We start from the raw sequence: 24488 nt of genomic DNA on the forward strand, positions 1-24488 counted from the left end.
GTCAGCTTCCCCCACTCACATCTTCCCATTAATATATATTTATATGTAAAGATAACCAAGTAATTTAACAGCTTAGTTGGTTAAACTTTGGTTACCATATATGAAATGGTATGAGTTCAAATCCCACCTATAATACTTTAGTATATTTTAACTTCTTTTCTTTATTTTAGTTCTACCCACCCTTTTTGTGAATCATTTAGTTAATGTAGTCCACAATATTTTGCTATAAATATTTTTATAATATTTCAAAGTGTTTTAAAATTTCACCCTAAGTTTTGGCTTCATTCCTAAATATCATATAGTCTATCATAAACATTTTATTTTAATTTATTAATGTATTTGAACCGTATTATAGATGTTTGATATTTTGGCATTAACAATTCTAAAATCATTTTAAGTACGCCCACACTCATGTAATTTTCTAGATCCGCCACTGTATCTAACGGTGTCCTAGCCACTTGATAATCATCCTTGTTAAACTTTGCAATGATTTTATCAACACAATGTGATTCACTTAACACGATACCATCAGGTCTCCTCACGATTTTAATCAAGATGATTAAATCCACCAAACACATATCCTTCATGTTAAATCTCAAATTTAACATGTCCATGGTATATTTGATTGTTTGATCGTTACTACTCACGATGATTATACCATCCACATATAAACAAAGAATGACATAACCGTCTACTATTTCCTTAACGTAGACACACATGTCATTTTCATTTATAATAAACTCATTGGTTAGCATCGCATGGTCAAACTTCTCGTGTCACTACTTAAGCGCTTGTTTTAAACCATATAATGATTTAACCAATTTACAGACTTTCTTCTCTTGGTCTGGAACCACAAAACCCTCAGGTTGTTGCATATAGATTTGTTCATCTAACTATTTATTCAAGAAAGCTATTTTCACATCCATTTGATGAACTTCCAAATTTTGCAACACGGCTATGACAAGTATCGTCCTTATGGAATTTATTCTCGTCACGGGAGAATACGTATCGATGTAATCAAGGCCCTCGCGTTGCCTATAACCTTTAATTACAAGCCTAGCCTTATACTTCTCAATGGAACCATCAGGTTTCATCTTCCTTCTAAAGACCCATTTGGACCCCAAGGCTTACTACCCTGAGGAAGATCAACAAGTTCCCAAGTGTGATTCTGTAGGATAGAATCTACTTCACTTTTTATAGCCTCTTTCTACATTCGTCCTTCCGTAGGAGTCACAGCTTCTGCATATGTTTTAGGCTCATTTTCTAACAAGCATGTCAGAAAATCCATTTCATTTTCTAGTAAACAAGTTAAAATATGCGCATCGCACTCTAACATATACGTAAGAAAATATGGACCACAAGATTTTTCAATCCTAACTCGCTTGCTATGTCTAGCTTCGAGCTCTGGTTCTTTTTCAGAAACTCCATTATCGTTATCCACAACCTCGTCGAATGTTCGTTTCGACATACTAGGTCCCTCACTGGACCTACACAGAAATATATCTTCAAAGAACAATGCATTCCTCGATTCAATTATCATGTTCCTATGTACATCCGGATTATGGGACTCGTGTACTAAGAATCGATACGAACTACTGTTATGTGCATAACCAATAAAGATATAGTTCATCGTTTTAGGACCTATCATTATTTTCTTAGATGTTGGCACCAATACTTTGGCAAGACACCCCACACTTTTAGGTACTGGTATGAAGGTTTCCTACCGTTCCACAACTCATAAGGAATCTTATCGAGATTCTTGTGGGGAACCTTATTTAAAAGCTAATTGCTTGTCAAAACCGCCTCACCCCACATATATACTTTGAGGTAGGCTCGAATTTATCAACATTATATTCATCATCTCTTTCAATATGCGATTATTCCATTCTGCAACGCTGTTCGATTGAGGTGCGTAAGGTGTTGTACGCTCGTGTATTATACCTACACTCGCACAGAAGTCACCAATAGGTCCTTCATACTCACCACCTCTATCCCTTCTAACCTTCCTAATCTTCCGATTAAGTTGGTTTTCAACTTCATTCTTATAAAGAATGAATTTATCGCCGACTTCGTCTTTGCTCTTAAAATGAGAAAGGGTTTCCAAAATCTGAGATTTTAACCCAACACAAGAAAGAAGAAGATGGAAAAGAAATCCGAGTCGTGTGATACTCACACTTTCCATAAAACTGATTTGCTACCTCTCGAGGGTGCTAGAAGCGTTGTAGCGTTAGTCTCCGAGGATAAAATGGATTACAACTTTAGTGTTTGAGCACCCAAATCTAATGTCCAGAAAACTGGAACAAAGTTGAGCACTCCGTACAAATTTGCGGAATTATTGGTAGAATTTTTCTCGTAGTCTAAGAATTGAGAGTAGAGAGAAAATCAAAGATTTCGAGAGTTGAACTAGCCGCCAAAACAATCTGCCAACAACTCGTTTTTATAGAAGAAAGAGGAGTTAATAGCATTAATGAATGACACATAAATTCAATTTAATAATCGGATTATATCGTTTGAAGCGGTCATACTTATTATTAAAATAATATTAACAGTTAGGAAATTAATATACAATTAATTCGTACCAACCACTAATAACTTGTTTTAAAAATACCTAATTGGCCGAGAAGTTCATACATGCGGAAGGTTAACATTTCGAAACTTACCGAATGGTCAGAGCACCATTCGATGGAGCTATAAGCTTAAGCACCTTTCGGTGCTGCCACCACTTACACCATTCGGTGCTATCTACGTAATTAAGGTGCACAAAACTTAGCTCAAAAGCTTTCAAAGCATTTAATTAGCTTAATACTTAAGTTTAAAGCTAAACACCTTGTGTTCAGTTGGCATTTGGGTTGAACTTTAATATGAGAGGTTGTGAGATCAAGCTTTAATGGAGTCGTTATTGGCTTTTTGTAACACTTGATTTAGCATTATTTTGAATGCTAATCAAATTGGCACTATTTTTGACTTCTCTCCTAAGTTCACTTTGAGAATCAATTTCTCATTCATCTATTATTCAAGAAAAAAAAAAAAAAGCTTAACACTCCACCTTTCGTAAATAAAGCACCAAAGTGCTTGATTAAGCATTATTTTGAACGCTAATCAAATTGACACTATTTTTGACTTCTCTCCTAAGTTCACTTTGAGAATCAATTTCTCATTCATCTATTATTCATTTTGAACGTACGGTATATCAATTTTTCCGTCTCACTGCAAAGAACCCGAATCCACTTTGATTCAATCCAAATTGGAAGTGGATTCCACATATATTTGTACCACAAAATAGTCACTCATAAATTACCATTTTATGCTAAAAATTCCAACATATAACACCATTTTAATTTTAATTTCTATTTATTACCAAACACAAAGACTCATCCTACTTCAACTCATTACCATTATTAAATAATAAAATATTTGATTCGTATTAACATTCGGATTCTAATGTTTGGACCAAATCCAAATGCATTCTTAGTGTACTGTCCTTGACATTGTTAGAAGCTTCATTCTATGATGGACTAAAAACGTCACGTTAGTCAAAATTGAGAGGTCAAAGATGGATATGCGTATAATTTACGGACAAAGTACGTACTTATAACTCTGATCTATAACCAAAAATGTAATTATATTTCTCCTACATATGATTATATTTAAATATTATATATAACCACCAAACTGATATATAAATAAATCAAAAGAGTTAAATTATTTGAAATGTTAATTAAAATAATTGGACATGGTAGAAATATTTTATTTTTTTTGAAAAGAATAACTTAATTCATTAAATCGGAATGAAGAATGTTATCAAGATAGGCAGGTGGTTCATCTAACCACTCACCGCAACCTGACACAGAAAAGGCCTCCCTAGCAACAGTGTGGGCAGCACAATTCGCAGATCCCTTAACATGACAGAATTTCACATCATCAATCTCAGATGCCAAATTCTTTACATCATCTACTAAATAACCAAAAACTGAAATAAAAGAAGCTGAAGAAATTGCATTAAAAACAACCTGACAATCTGTTTCCACATCCACCGCACCCAGGCCTGTGCCCCTTAGCCAACTCAATGCCTCCCGAATAGATAGCACCTCTGCTTCCCTAACCGCACATAACCCGGGCATTCTTATATTCTTGGCAGCCAGAAAATTTCCAACATCATCACGTAAGACCCATCCAAAACCCATAGCATTATCCTTGTTAGTAATATAATTAATTGTTGCTTTATCTTATACTATATGATTGTATTTCTAGTGGTTGAGATTGAGTCTAATTGTCTAGCCTACATGATAGGAGAATAATGTGTAGACTTTAGTATAGTTTAGACTCTCTCTGTAATTCAGTTCTATCAATTCAGATTATTGTTATTTCATCTGGTATCAGTTGCGATAGGTTAGCCCGTTTTCTTTCAAACAATCCCGACAATTGAGATGTCGACTAACTCCTCAGAACGGACCATCACCACCGTCCCTGCCGGTGCTCCGCCGTCGGTCAATACTCTCACGGCGGCGCATCATTTCGTTTCTACTCGGCTCACCATGCGGAATTACTTGTTTTGGCGCACCCAGGTGGTTCCATTCTTGCGTGGGCAGGGACTACTCGGTTTCGTTGATGGCTCCAAGCCATGTCCGGCCGCTACCGTCACCATTGCTCCGGAATCCGGCAGCTCCGCCGTGACCACGACAACAACCGCCCCAAACCCTGATTATGAAGCGTGGATACAATAGGATCAAGCTATCTATCCACGATCATCTCGTCCCTTTCCGACGAGGTGATGCATTTAGCCGTTGGACGAGACACCTCCCGTGAGGTGTGGGATTCCCTTGCGTCTACACTAGCTTCCACGACGAGAGCGAGGTGCCTGAGTTTGCTGGGGCAGTTTCAAACCCTCCGTCAAGGCCCAGGTTCTCCGGCCGACTATCTAGGCCGTTGCAAGGTGATTGCCGAGTCCCTCTCGCTTGCTGGCAGGCCTCTGTCGAATGAAGAACAGATTCTCTATGTTCTTCGCGGCCTACGCCCGGAGTTCCGAACCATGGCGAATTCCCTCACTGCAACCGGCGCACCCGTGACTCTGACGCAGCTCTCCGACTTTCTCCAAGCCCAGGAGTTCATTCACGAAGATGATTTTGCGGTGGGTGACTCTTCTGGAGGAGGCGGTACACCGGCCGCATTCTACGCTGGGCGTGGACGTAACAGCGGCGAGCAGTCCACGCATAACAACCGCGGGAGAGGGCGGCAGAACCGTGGTGGCAGAGGCGGTGGCGGAAGGCAGGGCCGTGGCGGCGGACCGAGGTGCCAAATATGCAGATCGCACGGCCACACTGCACTTTATTGCTACAAACGCTACGCGGATCGCCCTGCTGGTCATGCAAATGTTGCTGTTTCCGGCGAGTCCACCGTGCATGGTGCGGACGTGTGGTATCCGGACACCGGAGCCTCATCGCATGCCACCCCGAACGAGCAGATGTTGAATCACTCTGACACGTATACCGGCGGGGATGTTCTAAAAATTGGCAACGGTACAGGTTTGGACGTTTCTCGTATTGGACACACGGTTATCCCATCTAATTCTAAGTCTTTGTCAATGTCCAATATTCTGTGTGTTCCCAATTTAACGTTACCGTTATTATCCGTGTATCGTTTTACAAATGAAAACGCTGTTTACTTTGAGTTTCACAAAAATCTGTTTTATGTGAAGGATTGCAAAACTCAGGTGGTTCTTCTTAAAGGGTCTACCTCGGGAGGACTGTACAAGTTATTGGTTCCCTAGTCACCGCCTTGTGCTTTCCTGTCTGCGTGTGCGTCCACCGAAGTCTGGCATCAACGTCTTGGTCATCCCCACAATCAAGCCTTGCAAAGAGTCCTAAAACACTGTCCGGTGGTCAACAATAAAACTAGTTTGTCAAAAGTTTGTACTTCGTGTCAATTAGGAAAATCCTCACGATTTCCTTTAAATAGAGTTTTGAGCACTAGTAATAATATATTGGATTTGATTTATACGGACATATGGGGTCCGTCTCCTGTAATTAGTGCGTCAGGATACCGCTACTTTGTACTGTTTGTGGATGACCACTCCCGCTTTTCCTGGTTTTATCCTTTAAGGCTAAAATCGGATATATATAAAATTTTTGAAGTGTTCCGGGCGATGGTAGAACGTCAATTTTCCCGTTCTATCATCGCCATCCAGTCTGATCTAGGGGGTGAATACCGCCGCCTTCACAAAGTTTTTGAGTCTCTTGGGATTATCCACCGCCAATCATGTGCCTACACACATGAGCAAAATGGGCGAGTTGAGCGCCGGAATAGACACATCGTCGAAACCGGCTTAGCACTTCTTGCTGAAAGCTCAACTCCTTCAATCTACTGGGATTGTGCGTTTGAAACTGCAACGTACTTGATTAATTCTCTACCATCTTCCGCTATAAACAATCAAAGTCCGTACTATCGACTATATAAAACTCAACCACCATACACTTTCTTTCGTGTATTCGGGTGTCGCTGCTATCCCTATCTACGGCCTTATAATCGGCATAAGATGGAATACCGGTCGATGCCCTGTGTCTTCTTAGGTTACCCAGTTTCCTATAGGGGATACTGTTGTCTTGATCCAATTACGGGAAAAGTCTTTATCTGTCGGCATGTCCGATTTGACGAATCCATATTTCCCTTTGCTATGCAGTCTGATGAACAGGTTGCTGCTAGCCCATCAACTCCACCTTGGGGATCCGGGCCAATAGTTGTGGGTTCACAGTCCGTGCCCACTGCTGTGGAGTTGCCTTTAGCACAAGAGCCGAGGCCGTTAGCTATTGCGGCTCCGCCAACTTCACCCACCAATGCCAGGACAGAGCCACCGGCTAGGCGGGCCAGAGGCACCCGAAGGCGGGTCCAGGCTGTTATACCACATGCCATGCGCACGAGGCGCCAAACACAAGGCCGGGGCGAAGAGTTCTACGCCCTAACTGCATCCACCGACCCAACTTGTTACTCACAAGCTGTGGGTCACCCAGAGTGGCGTGAGGCCATGGACCAAGAGTTCAATGCCCTCCTACATAATAGCACCTGGGAGCTCATACCGGCCACACCGGATATGAACATCATCGGCTGCAAGTGGGTTTTTCGCACTAAGCGTAAAGCCGATGGCTCGATAGAACGCTATAAAGCACGTCTTGTTGCTAAGGGGTTCAATCAAGTTGCGGGCGAAGACTTCTTTGACACTTTTAGCCCGGTGGTTAAACCAACCACTGTTCGCATATTATTTTCCCTTGCTCTCTCTCACAGGTGGACTATGCGACAACTTGACGTTCACAATGCCTTCCTCAATGGCCATCTTTCAGAAACAGTATACATGAAACAACCCCCCGACTACGAAGATCCAACACATCCTGATCATGTGTGCCGCCTCCAGCGCTCGCTATACGGGTTAAAACAGGCTCCACGTGCATGGTTCAAACGGCTCCACGACTTTCTCATCACTGCTGGGTTTCGAGCCTCTAAAACAGATGTCTCACTTTTCCACTACACTACGGGTTCGTCACGTGTCTTTCTCCTAGTGTACGTAGATGACATCATCATGCTGGGCAACGACACGGATCTAGTCACCACATTGCTGCACCGACTCTCCGCGACATTCAAGATTAGAGATCTTGGACAACCCCGGTTCTTCCTAGGTATTGAAACACTACCAGTTGGGGACACCCTGGTTCTTTCTCAACGTAGATACATGAAGGATATTCTCAATCGCTCCGGAATGACGGACTGTAAAGCTTTGGCCACTCCGGCAGCAGTCACGAAACCGGTCGCTCCCTCGTCTGATCCGTTTGAGAATCCCACACAATACCGCCGGATTGTAGGGGCCCTGCAGTATTTGACTATCACCCGTCCAGATCTTGCCTACTCCGTCAACATGTTGTGTCAGTTTATGCATACACCGACTACTGAACATTGGACTTTGCTTAAACGAGTCATACGGTACATAAAGGGCACACAGGACCTAGGGTTACGACTTACACCATCGGCTTCCGCAGATCTACATGCCTACTCTGACTCAGATTGGGCTGGGTGCCCAATTGATCATAAGTCTACCAGTGGCTATGCTGTGTTCTTAGGTGATAATCTAGTCTCTTGGGTCTCGCGCAAGCAGCGCACCGTGGCTCGGTCCTCGACAGAAGCTGAGTACAAGGGTGTTGCAGATGTCTCAGCTGAAGTGACGTGGGTTATTTCCTTACTCCGTGAGCTTGGGTTACATTCAGGTACTCCTGCAACATTATGGTGTGACAATCTGGGAGCCACCTACCTAGCGGCCAATCCTGTTTTTCATGCTCGCACGAAGCACGTGGAGATCGACTACCACTTCGTTCGTGACAAAGTTGCAAGTGGTGATTTCCTAGTTAACTTTGTTTCCACCAAGGAACAGCTTGCGTATATCTTCACCAAACCGCTACCGGCCCCACGCTATCAGCTGCTTCGAGACAAGCTCAATGTTGTTTCCCTCCAACCTTGTGCTTGAGGGGGTGTGTTAGTAATATAATTAATTATTGCTTTATCTTATACTATATGATTGTATTTCTAGTGGTTGAGATTGAGTCTAATTGTCTAGCCTACAGGATAGGAGAATAATGTGTAGACTTTAGTATAATTTAGACTCTCTCTGTAATTCAGTTCTATCAATTCAGATTATTGTTATCTCATCATCCTCAACATTTAGCGCAGCATCCGTATTAAGTTTTGGCCTCCCATGTGGTGGCCTTGCCCAACCTTCCACAATATGTGAATCCGAGTGGGCAACACCAACTAACAGCTTCTCATTCGCATTTCTCCAACAATCCAGAAACAGCAATGCTCTATGCAGCATAGTACACAAATCAAAATCAATACCATTCCACACACTCTCATTCCCGCTGGTCCACACACCCCAACAAGCCATAACAAACTTTGGTTTTGAACATAAATCTAAGGTGCCCAAAACCCAAAAAAACCAGTCTCCAAGATTATTACCATCGTAGGCACCGACATGCGACATCTCCAGCTTATTCCAAAGCCGAACTAGCTCCCCACACTGGACAAAAAGGTACATGGCCGACTCCTGAACTTGTCTGCACATATGACAATTCAATAAACAAGCTACATTCTTAGTCAATAAAATATCACGTGTTGGAAGGAAGTGGGATGCTAACTGCCAACAAAAACTCTTCACCTTTGGAGGGACATGCAAACTCCAAATACTTGCCCAAGGGCGATCACTTGCAAGCACCAAAGTAAGCTGCTTATAACAAGATTTAACCGAATACGCACTTTTCTGCTCCCAATGCCAAAACCACCGATCACAAGGCTTTCGAATACTGACAGGAATATTCAAAATCAAATTAGCATCACGGGTATTAAATATATCCTTAACACACTCCACATCCCAACCATTACCATGTAAATTCATTAAGGAGGACACCGGGGCCTGATAAACTGTCTGATGCAGCTCCGTTTCTACAAAAGGATTATCATCCACTGGTAGCCAAGGATCCCTGCCAATTATAGTCCCATTAACATCGCCAATCACCCTTCTACAACCCTCCTTCAAGCACTCTTTAACTGCTAACATACCCCGCCATATGTACGACGGATTGCTCCCCTCCCTGGTATAAAAAAAGTCACAGTCAGGGTAATATCGTGATTTAAACACATGTGCCACTAAACTCGTGGGGTTGGAAATCAACCTCCAAGCCTGCTTTCCCAGAAGAGCTTTATTCATCTCATGAAGGCGTCTAAACCCCATTCCACCACACGCTTTTGGCCTCGACAAACCCTCCCAAGAACGCCATCGTATTCCACGGCCATTACTCACATCACCAGACCACCAGTACTGATTCAGTACTACCTCAATTTCCCGGCAAAGGCCCAAGGAGAGCAGAAACACCATCATAGCATATGCTGGCATTGCCTGCAAAACATTTTTCAATAGAACCTCCCTCCTAGCTCTTGACAGGTATTTGGCATTCCAAGAACGAACCCTGGTTAGTATACGATCCTTCAGAAACCCCAGAATGACTTTCTTCCTCCTTCCCACTAGAGAAGGCAAACCCAAGTACTTCCCACTAGTCTCTCCCTCCTACACGCCCAGAACATCAACCACTTCATTCCTTATATTCTGTGGCACATTAGCACTAAAACATGCAGCAGATTTGTCATAATTAACATGCTGGCCAGAAGCCCTAGCATAAGTGTCCAGCACATACCTTATTTGAACGCTTTCTTCCTCGTTAGTCCGAAGGAACAGGAAAGAGTCATCTGCAAAAAAAGAAGATGAGAGACAGAAGGCGCACCCCTCACAACCGAAACACCATGCAATCGGCCCGCAGCCATACTTCTTTCAATCATGGCACTCAACCCTTCTGTGACAAAGAGGAATAAATATGGGGATAACGGGTCCCCCTGACGAAGACCCCTACCAGGTAAAATCGGTCCCAATCGCCGCTGGTCATGTAAGATATGATACCGTACAGAAGTTACCGTTTCAAGCAGAATATTGACTCATCGATCACCAAACCCCAACTTAAGCATCACTGCCCGAAGAAACTCCCACTCCACCCGATCATAGGCCTTGGACATGTCAAGTTTCAAAGACACCACCCCCTCACGGCCCTGGGTCTTCCGTTTCAAGTAATGGTGAATCTCGTAGGCAAGCATGATATTGTCAGTAATTAGGCGGCCCGGAACAAAGGCACTCTGCGCATTCGAAATCAGCTTTTGCAACAAAGGTTTTAAGCGATTAGCACACACCTTAGCCACAATCTTATAGATGACATTACACAACGCTATCGGGCGCAGATCCTTCATAGACTCCAGCCTAGCCTTCTTCAGAATCAGAACATCAAGGGTATCATTAGCACCACCTGGGAGCTTAGCCGAATCCAAGAAGCCCCTGCAGAAAGCGGTAACCTCCCCCCCCGGCCCAAAACCATCAGGACCCGGGGACTTGTCAGGATGCATCTGAAACACCGCTACCCTAACCTCCTCCATACTCAGTGGGCGCAATAACATTGCATTATCATGCTTAGTCACCTTCCCCGATATAGCATCAATTACCTCCTCCATCTCACCATAGTCCGGGGCGAAAAGACCATCTCAGTGGGTAGAAATATTTTATACTCCGTATTAAATTATCTGAATAAGGCTAGAAAAAACAAACTGCTAACCCATTACCAGTAATATAATTTTGAAAATCATGGTTGTTTAGACTTTAGTGTTGACGAGAATTCCTGTCTAAATTCCATCACATCTTTCATTTTTCTTCTTTGTTATGCTCTGATCAGCTACCACATTGACAGGCGCAAATGGCTTATGTTGCTGTAACTTCGCTTAAAGGAACACTCCATCTACTTTTTTTGCAATCACAACCACGCTTGCCTCTTCAAGACAACCAAGAGATTGTTAATTCTCTCCATGAAAATCTTGGTTTCCTCCAAGAAATTTTTGAGAAATCTGAAATCGCCTATGATAATTCGGAAATGAAAGATTTTGAGGCAGAGATGAGAGATGTAGCGTTCGAAGCTGAAAAAAGAATTGAGATGGAATTGAGTAGCCTATATCTTCAATCAAGCAGCATAGCGGTTTGCCTCCTCAGCCTTCATGGAATCTTCAAGGAAGCATTAATACAGACTGATTACCTCAAGAAGAAGTTGATTAATATTAAAAGTAAACACCAGTTTGCAAAGGGTCCATCAATCACTGGTGTTTCACTCCTTGGTTCAACATCATCGCAACCTGCTGATCCAGAACGCCATAATATAACTGTGAGTAAATTTTCCAAAAGCGCTTCACAATTTGACAATAGAATGGTTGGATGCGAGAAGGAATTCAAGACGATATTGGATAAGTTGATCAGGCAACAATCAGCTGAGCAGCTCCAAGTTGTATCAATCGTTGGCATGGGAGGAATAGGCAAGACCACTTTAGCTGGGGAAGTCTACAAGGATCCATCAATTACTTCTTATTTTGACAAGCAAGCATGGGTTACGATATCCCAAGAGTATACCGTGGTGCAAATGCTCAGATGCCTTATTGGTTGTGTCAGTGCATCAAGTGATGATGAACAAAGCAGCAATGATCCAGGCCGAATAGCAGAAAGTCTGCAGAAAAGCTTGAAGGGTCAGAGATATTTGATAGTGATAGATGATATATGGAGCAAAGAAGCATGGGATAGTGTGCAAATGTGCTTTCCAGATGATAATAATGGAAGCCGTATACTACTAACTTCTCGGCTCAGAGAGGTGGCTGAATATGCTGCTAGTTCAGGTAACTCTATCATTAACATGCCTTTCTTAGATGCCAATGAAAGTTGGAATCTCTACTGCAGTGTGTTTGGTAAAACAGAAAGAAATTCGGTGTTTGAGCAAATTGGTAGAGACATAGTGAAAAAATGTAAAGGATTACCTCTAGCTATTACTTTAGTGGCTAGTCTTCTCTCCAAGACAGAGAAGAAGGTGGAAAAGTGGAAGAATGTTGCAGAAACTGTAATTGGTGATTCTAATGAAGCATGCTCAAGTGTGCTATCTTTGAGTTACAACCAATTACCACACCCCTCTAAAGCTTGCTTTCTATATTTGGGAGTTTTTCCAGAAGATTATGAAATCCCTGTAAAGAAGTTAGTTAAGTTGTGGGCAGCAGAGGGATTTTTTGGGGCAGTTAACAATAAGAATATGGAGGAAGTGGCCACGGAATGCTTGCAAGATCTTGTTGATAGAAATCTTGTTCTAGTTGGTAAACAGAGCTACAATGGAAAAATCAAGACAATTAGGATGCACGATCTCTTGCAAGACTTTTGCTTGAAAGAAGCTCGACGTGAAAATCTCTTGAATATCATTGGAAATGATTATCATGGTGCTGTTGCTGGACCCGTAAAACTTCCATTTTACAAGAGGACATCACAGCACTTGTTTTTAAAAGCTTGTCCTTGGATAAGTATTAGACCTGGATATTTCAATATTGAAATAAGATCTAAGTGCGATGACAAATTGCATTCCTTACACTCTGTTGATCATATTGATCACAACATTAATGTGCTTTGTCACTTCAAACTATTAAGAGTAGTAGACATGAAACTTAGATTTTGGAATTCAGAAGATAATGTGCTATATATGGAAAATCTTTTTCATTTGAGATACTTTGCTTTGTCCCTAAACAGAACCATTGGCCCTCTTGAACTAAAACTCCGTGAGCATTGGAATATGCAAAGTTATATTGTTCGTGGATGTAGTGTTATATTGGATTCCTCTGAGGCATCTAGAATTTGGAAAATGCCACTGTTAAGGAATTTTTATGTCGACTTAAATCCTTTTACATTAGAGGCTTCGGAGGTTGTTCATAGAAACATAGAGAGTATATCTTGGTTGCGTCCGAAGTGTTGTACAGAGGATCTTTTTACAAGGATTCCAAATTTAAAAAAATTGGGGATTAAAACTAAAATGTGGCATGGAAATGAAAATTCAGATGGTTTTTGTAATCTTGTGCACTTGGGACAGCTTGAGAAATTAAGCATCAGTGAGTGGGTTGTTAAACTTCCATATAGCGGCATTCTATGGGCAACTAGTTTTCTACCAAATCTTAGGAAGCTCAAATTCATCTTTACTAAGTTTCCATGGAGTGATGTGAGGCTTATTGGTATGTTGCCGAATTTAGAAGTTCTAAAATTGATTGATGCTTGTGAAGGCAAAGAGTGGGAGCCATGTGAGGGAGGGTTCCGTCAATTGAAAAAGTTGGTAATTGGAAGCTGGATTTTGGAAGATTGGATTGCTGTGGGTGATCATTTCCCTGTGCTTCAACATTTAGAGTTAACTGGTTGCAGTTCGTTGCGTGAGATTCCTATTGCGTTTGCCGATATTACCACACTTGAATTGATTAAGTTAAATAGATGTTTGCATTCTATTTTGGCTTCTGCAAAGCGTATTCAAGATGAGCAGCAAAGCTATGGAAATGAAGCCCTCCTTGTTCAGTCTAGAAATATATTCAGGTCTCTTTCTATCCCTGCCTCCATTATATTTCTGACCGTTTCACATTTCATGCTATTTAAATTCTTTGCTATTCCTCAAAAAAGTATGTGCATGCTTTCTCTCAATTTTCTGTATCTCATATTTCCTTACCTATATAAATGTGTCCACCTGCATTTTTTTTAATAACCATTAGTTTATTGTTTCTAGCCTCCAGTAAGAGTAACATCTCAAGTGAAGGGATAGAGAGTGAGGAATGAATAAGGCAGGGTAGGTACGTACTTAAATAACTCCATCTCTTGTATACTATTTGCATACACCTGTTTAATTTGTTTTGTTTCTACTCTACTCTACCCTAGTTTAATTTTATATATAATCACCAAACAAACTAAGTGCATGCTTTTAATCTTAATCTTTCGTTTCTCCTTAACATCTAATTCTTAAACAGATACAGACTACTACGGTGATTGGGAGGGATGAAAAGTTAAGAGGCACAAAGCTAAGCAGAGATGATGATGATGATGGATATGATGTTGTGTGTTGTTGGGTGATGATGGATGTTGGAGTAGCATAGCATAGCAGGAGTTGTACTATATATGAATCTGCCTGCCACTGGTTTTTGTACTGTACTTGTTGTGGGTTTATTGCTATGGTTATTTTGTTGGATTACTCGGAACTGATTTTTTTTTTTTTTTTGTTGGGGGGTGGTGGGGGGGGGGCGGGTGGGGGTCTTTTAAACTATAAATCAAGTGAAGTTGTATTGTTTGGCCATGAACCATATGATGCACATGCTATATTACAACATAGGAATGGACCTACTTTATCTTTTGTTAGTTAAGGCTTTTATTTATTACCAGAAATGAATGAATGAGCTGTTTGGAGAGGTAATTAGTTTTCTACTAAATCTTTAAAAGAAGCTCAACTTCATTAAGACCTGTCTGCATGGTGAACCTTATTGTTATATATGTTGCAAGCTTGGCAATATGGCACTTGAGGAAAATGTTCAAACTTTGGGATTGCAATATACCAATATTTTTCAAATAAAAAAAAAAGAGAAATTAAATAAAAGATGCTCTAAATCAACAATAAAGGTGGTTTCAATCCGCCCAAAAACCATCATAATATGATCTCCTCTCATTTGGCAAAATTTCAGTTTGAAATTCAATTTTAATTTTCCTTTTTTTTTTTTTTAAGACAATGAAGATTAGGCCTTAGTTATGCATATTAGGCTTTACGTACTATTAAGAAAGTTTTTTCTTTGAAATGTAACCTCAATTGTCATACCTTATACCATGGACTAGGATTCACATGTTGGTATGTTCACTGTTGGAAATTAATGAATTTCCGACCACCGCAAAATATGGTCGGAAAACTGACTTTTTCTCATTTTCCGCAAAGGTAAGAGATGGCCGGATAGATGTCAGAATATCCGACCACTATATGATGGTGGTCGGAAATATCCGACCATCCGACCACCTTTGTAGGTGAAAGGTGGTCAGAAAATGTTGGCAGTTTGAATTTTAAATTGGTTTTCGTTTTCAATTACTAGCAAAGGTGGTCGGAAATACCTTTATATATATATACCTTCCTTGCGCATTTCCAGACCATATTTCTCTAGGTTTTTTTCCCCCTCCTACTCCTTTTTTCATTGTTGCAGGGGATGTTGAAAAATCGTTAGCCACCCCCTAAGCGCTTAAGGAGTGCCTAGTGCTTAGGGCGCCCGATTTGAGTAATCTGCATATGCCGTCAATATTTCATCGTCCTCTTACAATGCAACACAATATTTCAATATTTCATCCATCCAAAGCACATGGCGTCCCTACATACAAATGATACAATGCAACCAGGACATGCAATTGCAATCACAGAACTCAAAGCCAACACGTGTCCCTACTCCCTAGTCTTTGACACGTGCCCCAAGTCTTCCCCAACAATATAATGCAGCTCACCATTTTTCATATCATTTGTTTATTTATTTCAATTGGGAGGATTATTGCTAGACATCGAAGTCTCCGTCGCAGGTGAGGATTCTATCGAAGACTCCGTTGCCGGACATCAAAGAATCTACGACCATCATGGTGGAAACAACAGACGATGTCTTCTAGCCGCTTCTTCTTTCTAAACTTTAAATAACGGACGACGGACTGGCGGAGGCGGTGACAAAGGCCTTTGGGCAGACTGGCGGAGGACTGATATGTGGCGTATTGGTGGAGCAGAAGCAAAGGCGGAGGACTGACGTATGGCGTACTGGCGTCTCGCACTTGCGTTTGAAAACTCCGGTGAGAAAATCAACCGGCTAGGCAGAACGAAGCAGAGAAAAAATTGCACACTAGTGCCTATGCCGCCTAGGCGCCCGGTCGCCGAGGAGGCCGATTTCAGCATTCCTCGACTGCCTAGCGCCTATGCGCGATTTTTGCAACTTTGGTTGTAGGTATTCTTTCAATAAATCATCCATAATAGTGCTAAAATCAAGTTCTACTACATCATGTCAAGCTAAGGTATGTGTGTATATTCTTAGATCTACCATTTAATAATATTTTTTTTTAGATCTAGCTTTGATTTTTTTTTGAATACTTATTTAGATTATTTATCTTAAGATTGGATAATATATTGTGTTCATATATGTATATGTGTTTGTATGTCTATATGTTTATAATTATTTGCATATTTATGTTTTTTAACATTGCATATTATATGTGTGTATATTTGTTAGTATGCTTGTATATAATTACTTAAAATATTATTATTATTTGTAATATATTTATATATGTGCATGTTTGTATTGTATATATGCTTTTGCAGTTGTTTTATATAGCTAATATACTTGAACATCGAAAATGGATGTATAATCGATTGTTACCCGCAAAAAGGGATACACTAATGAGTTCTTAATGGGTGTTGATGAATTTGTAAACGAGGCTTCAATGAAGATTAGGTGCCCATGTAGTAAGTGTAAAAATAGAGTACATTGTTTTGCAGATGATGTTCGTGTTTATTTGTATAAGAAGGGTTTTGAACCAAATTATTGGATTTGGACATGTCACGGCGAGCTTGCTCCCTCAATACAACCACATATGGATGAGGGCCTTAGTGAAAACAATCGGTATGAACAAATGGTTTTTGATGTATCTGGTGCATCATTTGTTCCATTAAATGTAAAAACTGACCAAGACGAAGAACCACATAGTAGTGCAAGAAACTTTTACGATTTGTTAAATGTTGCAAGACATTGATGATGATGAATATCAAGACAACTTTTAATATTCCAAAGAAAGCAATGGATCAGATATTTCAAATAATAACCGTATGATGGTTCCCGATAATCAAGTACCTACTAGGTATTATGATGCAAAAAAATTACTTACGAAGCTTAGTCTTGGACATGAGAAGATTGATTGTTTTGTAAACAATTGTATGTTGTACTATAAGTCTGAAATCAATGATAGACACTGTAAGTATTGTGGTGAGCCAAGATTTAAACCTTACCCATCTAAATTTACTTGTGCAAAAGATGTGCCCCGCAAAAGAATGCATTACCTTCCTCTCATCCCTCGATTGCAACGTTTGTGTAATTTTGCATTTCCTCAATTTAAGGATATTAATGGGATTAAATGACTGATGGATTAAACTGACAGAATCAACGATGATATCAGTCAGTTAGATAGATAGCTGATTTGTTTGCAGAAAGAGAACTAAGGCATACAGCAAAAGAAACAACACACAAGATGTTTACCCAGTTCGATACAGTGTGTATCTACTTCTGGGGGACGATCACAGAAGTGTCCAATCCACTAACTCATAATCCAATGTACAAAGGTAGAGAAACAACAATCTCACCCAAGTGCCCCACACAATGTACGTACCCAGTCTTCACAGATTTAGTGGATTGTTGAAGTTGGAGAGCCAAGCATGCAGAAGTCCAATGAAATCCCTTCACTTGGAGAGCTAACTCTGATGCAGTCCGCTTCAGTGATGCAGTCCAAAGTTGTTCCCACAACTGTGTGATCTTAGCGTCCTTTTCGTTTAAGCAACGATATCTTCTCAAGTTCTTCATCATAATCAACAAGAACAAATTGTCTTGAGAAGAGGCAAGATAATCAAAGATGTGGTCTCTTAGTATATGTCAGAGTGTTTTTTTCTTCTCAAAAGCGTAACCGTAATTCATGACCGAATAAGGGTACTTATACTTCCATAGCAAGAACACTTTCCAAATGCATCTCTGATTGTAGATGGTAGGAAGATATGAGAATAATGTAATCTTAAAGATTCGGTCCATACCTTTCCAAGACAGATCCGCTGATATTCTTTCCAAAGCTGACTTCTTAAACCGCGTTCAGTAAAAAGGAAACATCTTCCTAAAACAGATCTTCAGTGTCAGTACGTCTGTTGCTGTATCTGATCAATCAGTCTTCTGTAACACAAACCGATACCAAGCTAACCCTATCTTAGGGGGGTGTATTCAATCATGACTTTCATAGAGTTTTAAAAACTTTTATGAACTTTAAAAGTTTGGAGGTATTCAATTCAAACTTTTAGAGAGTCTTTAAAAGTCAGGCGGTATTCAATTAAGATTTTTAAAGAGTCTTTAAAATTCGTGTGGTATTGGATTAAGATTTTTAAAGAGTCTTTAAAAGTCATGTGGTATTCAAAAAGTTATGAACTTTTGTAGACTTTTTAAGTTTAAGACTTTTAGAGACTTTTCCTTCTCAAATATAAATAATTGAAATCCACCCATCAACCCCAAAATTTCAAAATTTCTTTCTAACAACTTTGAATATTTTCTCTCTTCATTTAAACTCTATTTTTTCTCCCTATTCAAATTCTATAAACCTATCTAAATTCAATAAAATTAATTTTTTCTTCATTATCCTATATTTTCCTCATATCTAAACTCTACCAATTTTTCTCTCTCTCCTAAACTTTACAATCTTCATCTAAAATTTTGAAATAATATTATTTTTACTTCATTATTACTTGTTTATATTGCTTTTTATTTTTTCTACCAATTTTTTATCCATAACTTTCTCTAATTCTCCCTAAATACATGAACAAAGTAATCTTTTCTATCGTCAAATTTTATTCATAATATTCATATAAAGACTTATATATTTTGATTTTTTTTCTTTTTATGTTTATATTCGTAATATATATTTTTCTTTTTTTTTTTTTTAACAAGTTACTACGAATAGTGAACTACTGTTCGCAACAACAATTCGGGTTTGCAAACAGTAACGCATTGTTGTTGTTTCGCAGTCTCAAATTGCTATTGCAAATAATAGTAATTTGTGTGATGCCTAGCAATATATCAAGTATAATTATATATATATATATATATATATATATATATATATATATATATATATATATATATATATATATTAATATTAGATTTTTATTTTTTATTTTATGCAACTTGTAATTATATTTTTAAATATTTTATTTGATAAATTTTTTTATTATAAATTTTATTGTTCAATATTGTTATGAATTTCTAATAAATTTTTTTATGTTTATTAATAATATATATATAAGTAATTAGCATATAAGTCTCAACATACTATTGATAAAATTAATAATGTTGATGTGAGTGAAGAACTATATAATAAGAAGAATTTTATAATATATTATAAATGTTTTGTAAGAAAATTATAAATGATAAGAATCAAAATCATTGAAAGTTTGTAAGGATGTATTCAATTTAGAATTTCAATGACTTTTGTAGACTTTTTAAAATAAAAAGTTGATAAAAGTCTATGAATGTTTTTTATATAGACTTTTATAGAGTCTTATAAAGTTGTAAAAAGCTTTGAACGATTCTATGAAAGTCAATCAAAGTTTATTAAAATCCATCATTTAAAAGTCTTTAAAATTCTACAAAAGTCATGATTGAATACACCCCCCTTAGATTGCCATAATAATATTGCCAATTATATGTTGGGGGTTTTTTGAGCTATTAAAACACTAACAAACTCCCCCTTTGGCTATTATTTGGCAAAATAACTCGACTAAGATAAAACGACAAACTAGACAGGACAAAGATAACAAATGCATAAAAGTCAAGGACCTGAATTACAAAACATAACAAAAAGACAGCATACAAACTAGGCTGAACCAAAATAACATTCTTCATACGAGAGGTGCCATCACAATCAGACGCCTAGTTAGGGCCAGAAGGTACAGATTCCTAACAAAACACTCCCCTGAGTTCCACACTCCCCCCTTTTGGCAAAAAATAGACAAAGAACAGTCAAGCATTGGAGGGGTCCTCACTGTCAGACTTAGCAGCATCAGCAGTAGCAGATTCAGTCAAGCTCAAGCGGAGAAAAATGGTAGCTAATTCAGTACGGGCCGCAGTCAGCTGCTTCGCAATAATTCCATGAACAATCTCAAGATCAGATACCTGGGCCTTCAGGCGAAGAGAAAGTTGAACATCCCTCGCATGTGGAGAATCAGCATCCACATTGTCAGCGTCAGAAGAGGGAGGAGGATTCACCGGCGTAACGTCTCGAATGTGCTTTCCAATCAGAAGAAGATGATCAACAGTATACAGAAGAGTTGGACTGATAACCTCACTAGGCATTAACACAAGTCCCTGCGTTGTCAGAACCCCAAATATAAGGTTAGGAAAAGGTAACCTTACCTTCTGTTCTCGCGGATGTATCAATGTGAGGATATGATAAAAGATCCATGACCCTAGGTCAATCGACATTTTAGTCCCAATCCGAAACAGGAGAGCTGCCAATTGCTTGCCAACCGTATGAAAATGAGCAGATAGTAGCCAGTTGTGAAGAGCAATACGGTGCAGAATGACATATTTGGAGGTGAGTTTAGAGCTAGACGGAGTATCAATGTCACCCGTAGGCCATTCAAAGGTTTGTCCACCTGTTACGGTCCTTGCCACTAAATCCCAGTCCGTGATTTCTTCTTCATCAACACGCTTCAAACCATAATATTCATTTATCACATCTGGACCAAAGACATACCATTTTCCCCAGATGAAGATTTGCATGCACCGTGTCCCTGTCAAATTATCAATCTCCTCATTAAGATTACAATAGAACTCGTAAATTAGTAGCTTCGAGTAGGGACAGATAGAGGTGACAATCTTCAAGAGGCCTACTTCACTCAGCAAGGGCAAGATGTCACAAACAGAGTTCAACTGGTTTTCATCGACTGACCTCTGAACAATAAGATCTCTCCGGATCATCGTGGACCATTTTCCTTGAGCAGAAGAGGAGACAAACTGAGGTTTATAGATGTTGGTGTCAGGATTCTCCGCAGTAGGTTGAACCTCAGGTGTGATACTTCGTCCTCTTGAGTGAGTAGTTGGTTTTCCCTTCCGGGTAGAGGTAGTAGGAACCACAACAGGTGCCTTGTTCTTGACAAAGGATCGTAGGGTTTTGAACACTTGTTGCACGGGAGGATTAGCTTCAGGTTTTACTGATTCAGTGGACTTTCTTCTCTTCTCAGGTTGAGCCACATCAAGATTGTCATCACTGGATTCAACAACAACTTTTGCAGGGACACTCTTACGTTTGGATTTTCTAATTTCCTTGGATGGGGAAGGCTCAGAAGGACTTTGTAACACCCCGTGTTACGATCCCTAAAACCAATTAATCATTTAACCAATTACCCAAAAGAAAGAATTAAATCACAATAATTAATTAGGAAAGGCCCACCATAGTCCACGGGCCCTTATCCCTAACCCAATCCTTAGTCCCAAAAGGAATAGAATTAGCAAGCCTATAATATTAGTTCCTAATTAGGACTCCTAAATATATAAATAGGGGACTTAAGAGGCACCTAGAACCCCCCACCACAATAATCCCTCACCACACAAGAAAGTTCCAAGAATTCCCCTAGGAGAAATCAAGAAAGAAGAAAGCTTCAAGAAAGACCCTTCATAGCCAAGGAATTTATTAAGGCTAAAAGGTAACCCATGTCTCAACAAAACCTATTTTCATAGCTATGATTCCCCTCTTAGGATTTCCCCATACTATTGTGTATTGATGATTTGTGATATTATTATTGATGATTGATGGGATGATTCCATGGGTGATCTTGATGATGAAAGGTTCTTATGGTGTTCTTGATGATTATATGACGTTCTTGATGATTATATGATGTTCTTGATGATTGTAGGATGTTCTTGATGTTTATGTGATATTCTTACCGAATCTTGATATTAGAAGATGAATTGTGTCCTTGTTGATTTAAAAATGATTAGAACCCTAGGTTGTATCGTATGAAATTATTCTTGGTATATTGGGTGGGAATTCGCATGATTGGGTGTTGATTATGTTTAGAAAAGTATGATAGGTTATGTGCCATATGTTTCTCGATCTTTGATCCGTTAATTGTCTACGTGTGTTATCAATTGCGTTTGAAAGTGTCTAAGCATGGTTTCGGGTTCCACAAAGGTTCCCGGGACGTTTTTGGTAAAAAAGAGTCAGTGGGGGGTAGGGGACCCGCCACCTACCCGCGGCCTTCTTGGGCAACGCCGGCAACGGGCAGCCGGCGGGCGGGCAGCTGCCCGCCGGGCACCCGCTGCCCGGAATGGCTGCCGCCGGCGGGTGAACCCTCACCCACCGGCTACCCGCTGGTTTGCACCCCAATTGGGGATTTTGGCTTTCCCGTTTGATGTTCTCCCGATCCCCGTGGTGTCCCAACGGACTCCGTCTATCGTGCCTATGTCTAGTTTGATATTTCGGGTACCGTTCATAGGTTGTAAGAGTCTTATATATTGCATGCTAGTTGAATTGGTATCCCGTTGACCTAGGTGAAAGAAGTATGAACCCCTTAGGATTATTCCTAGTATGTGAAGGATCACGCATAGGTTTTGTTATACGTTTTCTCCCCCTTCCCAATGTGTTAATGTGGGTTGCATGTGCTTGCTATGTGTTATGTGTGCATGATACCCCAATTCGGTTGCGATCGGATTGGTTATTCCTGAGCTGCGGTTCAGAAGCTGGCTGCGGTCAGATTTACACTCCCGGGCTGCGGTCCACCGTTTGGTTGCGATCAAACGTTTCTACATGAGCTGCGGTTCATATTTCCTGGCTGCGGTCAGATGACATACTCTTGGGCTGCGGTCCACTGTTTGGTTGCGATCAAACTATGATGAGCTGCGGTTCATCGGTCGGTTGCGATCGACCCCTCCGTGTTGCCATACGGGGCAGGGTGCTGCAGGGCCGTGTCAGAGCTATATGCGCTGACCCTCATGTATGGGCATGCGATTGGTCCTGTGGCGCCAACAAAGTGTGCTATGTGATGAGATACTGATGAGTTGTGGTTATGGGTGTCTTGGGAATGTGACTATGGGATTTATACTGGGAATCGTATATGTTGATTTATGATTATTAATTGTGCTTATCTTACCTGTCTTGCCTGTTGTAAACTATATATGCTTGGTATAACTGCTGTCCGTGCTTAGCCCTATCTGTTGAGTCGATCCCTGTTTTGAAAGCTAGAGTTTCTTAGGATATATCTTCATGCTTCAAAATGGTTTCCATATATCTATATATATGTCTATATGTATCGTATTTCGACGCGTTGGAGTGGGTTACCAGCATCTCTCGCTGAACAGATATATTTGGCTTTCAGGCACAGACGAGTAGATCACTGGAGCGCGCTAGAAGCTTGGGGCGTAGCTTAGATAGTTTTCTCTTTCGGCCTGCGTGCCATGATTTAGTATTGATACTGATTGAGGTTTTAGAATTTAGCCTGTGCACTCGAGTTCTCTAGCTCGGGTGTGGCATAGCACCCCGTACTCTTTGTATCATATTTTGGGATTTAATGAGATTCTATCTTTATTATATAAGTTTTAAATGTCTTGAAAATCTGGGGTGTTACAGTTGGTATCAGAGCCTAAGTTTGACCCTAGGATGAGAGTCTTAAGACCAGACTTTAGGACATTAAGCTTAAACTCTAAGTACTTAGGAACATAAGACTTAGGAATCGTAGGACGCGCGGTGAGATTGTGGGACCTACACATAACCCCCTCACTTAATCCCTCTCTGACTTAAAGAAAACCCCCCCTTCACTTATTGCATCAAGGTAAGAACACAAAATAACATCAACCTATGAACACCAGGATGACACCGAAAAGGAGACAGACAGGAACACCGAAACTCCCCACTCAGGAATTCTTGACACAGAATCTACAACGCCTGGCCCAAATTGCCCAGGCACTGAGTACTACCATTCCCCAACCCTTACCAACAAACGAGAACTTGGAAATCCACCACCAAGTCTCGGCGCTTCAACCACCCACCTTCTCGGGGAACGAAGACCCCACGGTCCTCGAGGAATGGATCGGAACTTTTGACAAGATATTCCGGACAACCAAATGCCCAGAAGACCACCAAGTCAGAATAGCCTCCTTCTACTTCAGGCACGAGGCCGATGCCTGGTGGGCCCACGAGGGACCCGCATGTGAACAAAACCACGAATTTAACTGGGAAACCCTAAAAACACGACTACGAGAACAATTCTACCCCAATCATCTAAGAGCCA

At 40.3% G+C, this 24488-nt stretch overlaps 1 protein-coding gene and 1 long non-coding RNA gene across 2 annotated transcripts; both read left to right on the forward strand.

Annotated features, from left to right (window-relative positions):
• Positions 1 to 71: 71 nt before the first annotated feature.
• On the forward strand, positions 72 to 14233 carry LOC109160649 (putative late blight resistance protein homolog R1A-10). Its single transcript, XM_019308932.1, has 3 exons — positions 72 to 75; positions 11316 to 13996; positions 14191 to 14233. Exons 2-3 carry the CDS (start codon positions 11322 to 11324, stop codon positions 14231 to 14233), a joined length of 2718 nt encoding a protein of 905 aa, XP_019164477.1. The 5' UTR covers positions 72 to 75; positions 11316 to 11321.
• A 1737-nt stretch (positions 14234 to 15970) lies between these two features.
• Positions 15971 to 17445, forward strand: LOC109160668. The gene is made up of 2 exons (XR_002050801.1): positions 15971 to 16471; positions 16953 to 17445. It is a non-coding gene; the product is annotated as an uncharacterized LOC109160668 (long non-coding RNA).
• The last annotated feature ends 7043 nt before the right edge of the window (positions 17446 to 24488 follow it).

The sequence above is a fragment of the Ipomoea nil genome, unplaced genomic scaffold (assembly GCF_001879475.1).
Source record: "Ipomoea nil cultivar Tokyo-kokei standard unplaced genomic scaffold, Asagao_1.1 scaffold2868, whole genome shotgun sequence".
In the NCBI taxonomy this organism is placed as follows: domain Eukaryota; kingdom Viridiplantae; phylum Streptophyta; class Magnoliopsida; order Solanales; family Convolvulaceae; genus Ipomoea; species Ipomoea nil.

Bases quoted from the DNA above. Each gene is read 5' to 3' on its own strand.
- LOC109160649 (XM_019308932.1), top strand. From the start codon at position 11,322: ATGGCTTATGTTGCTGTAACTTCGCTTAAAGGAACACTCCATCTACTT. The intron at 13,997-14,190 runs GTCTCTTTCTAT...TCTAGCCTCCAG, and splicing joins CAGTCTAGAAATATATTCAG to TAAGAGTAACATCTCAAGTG.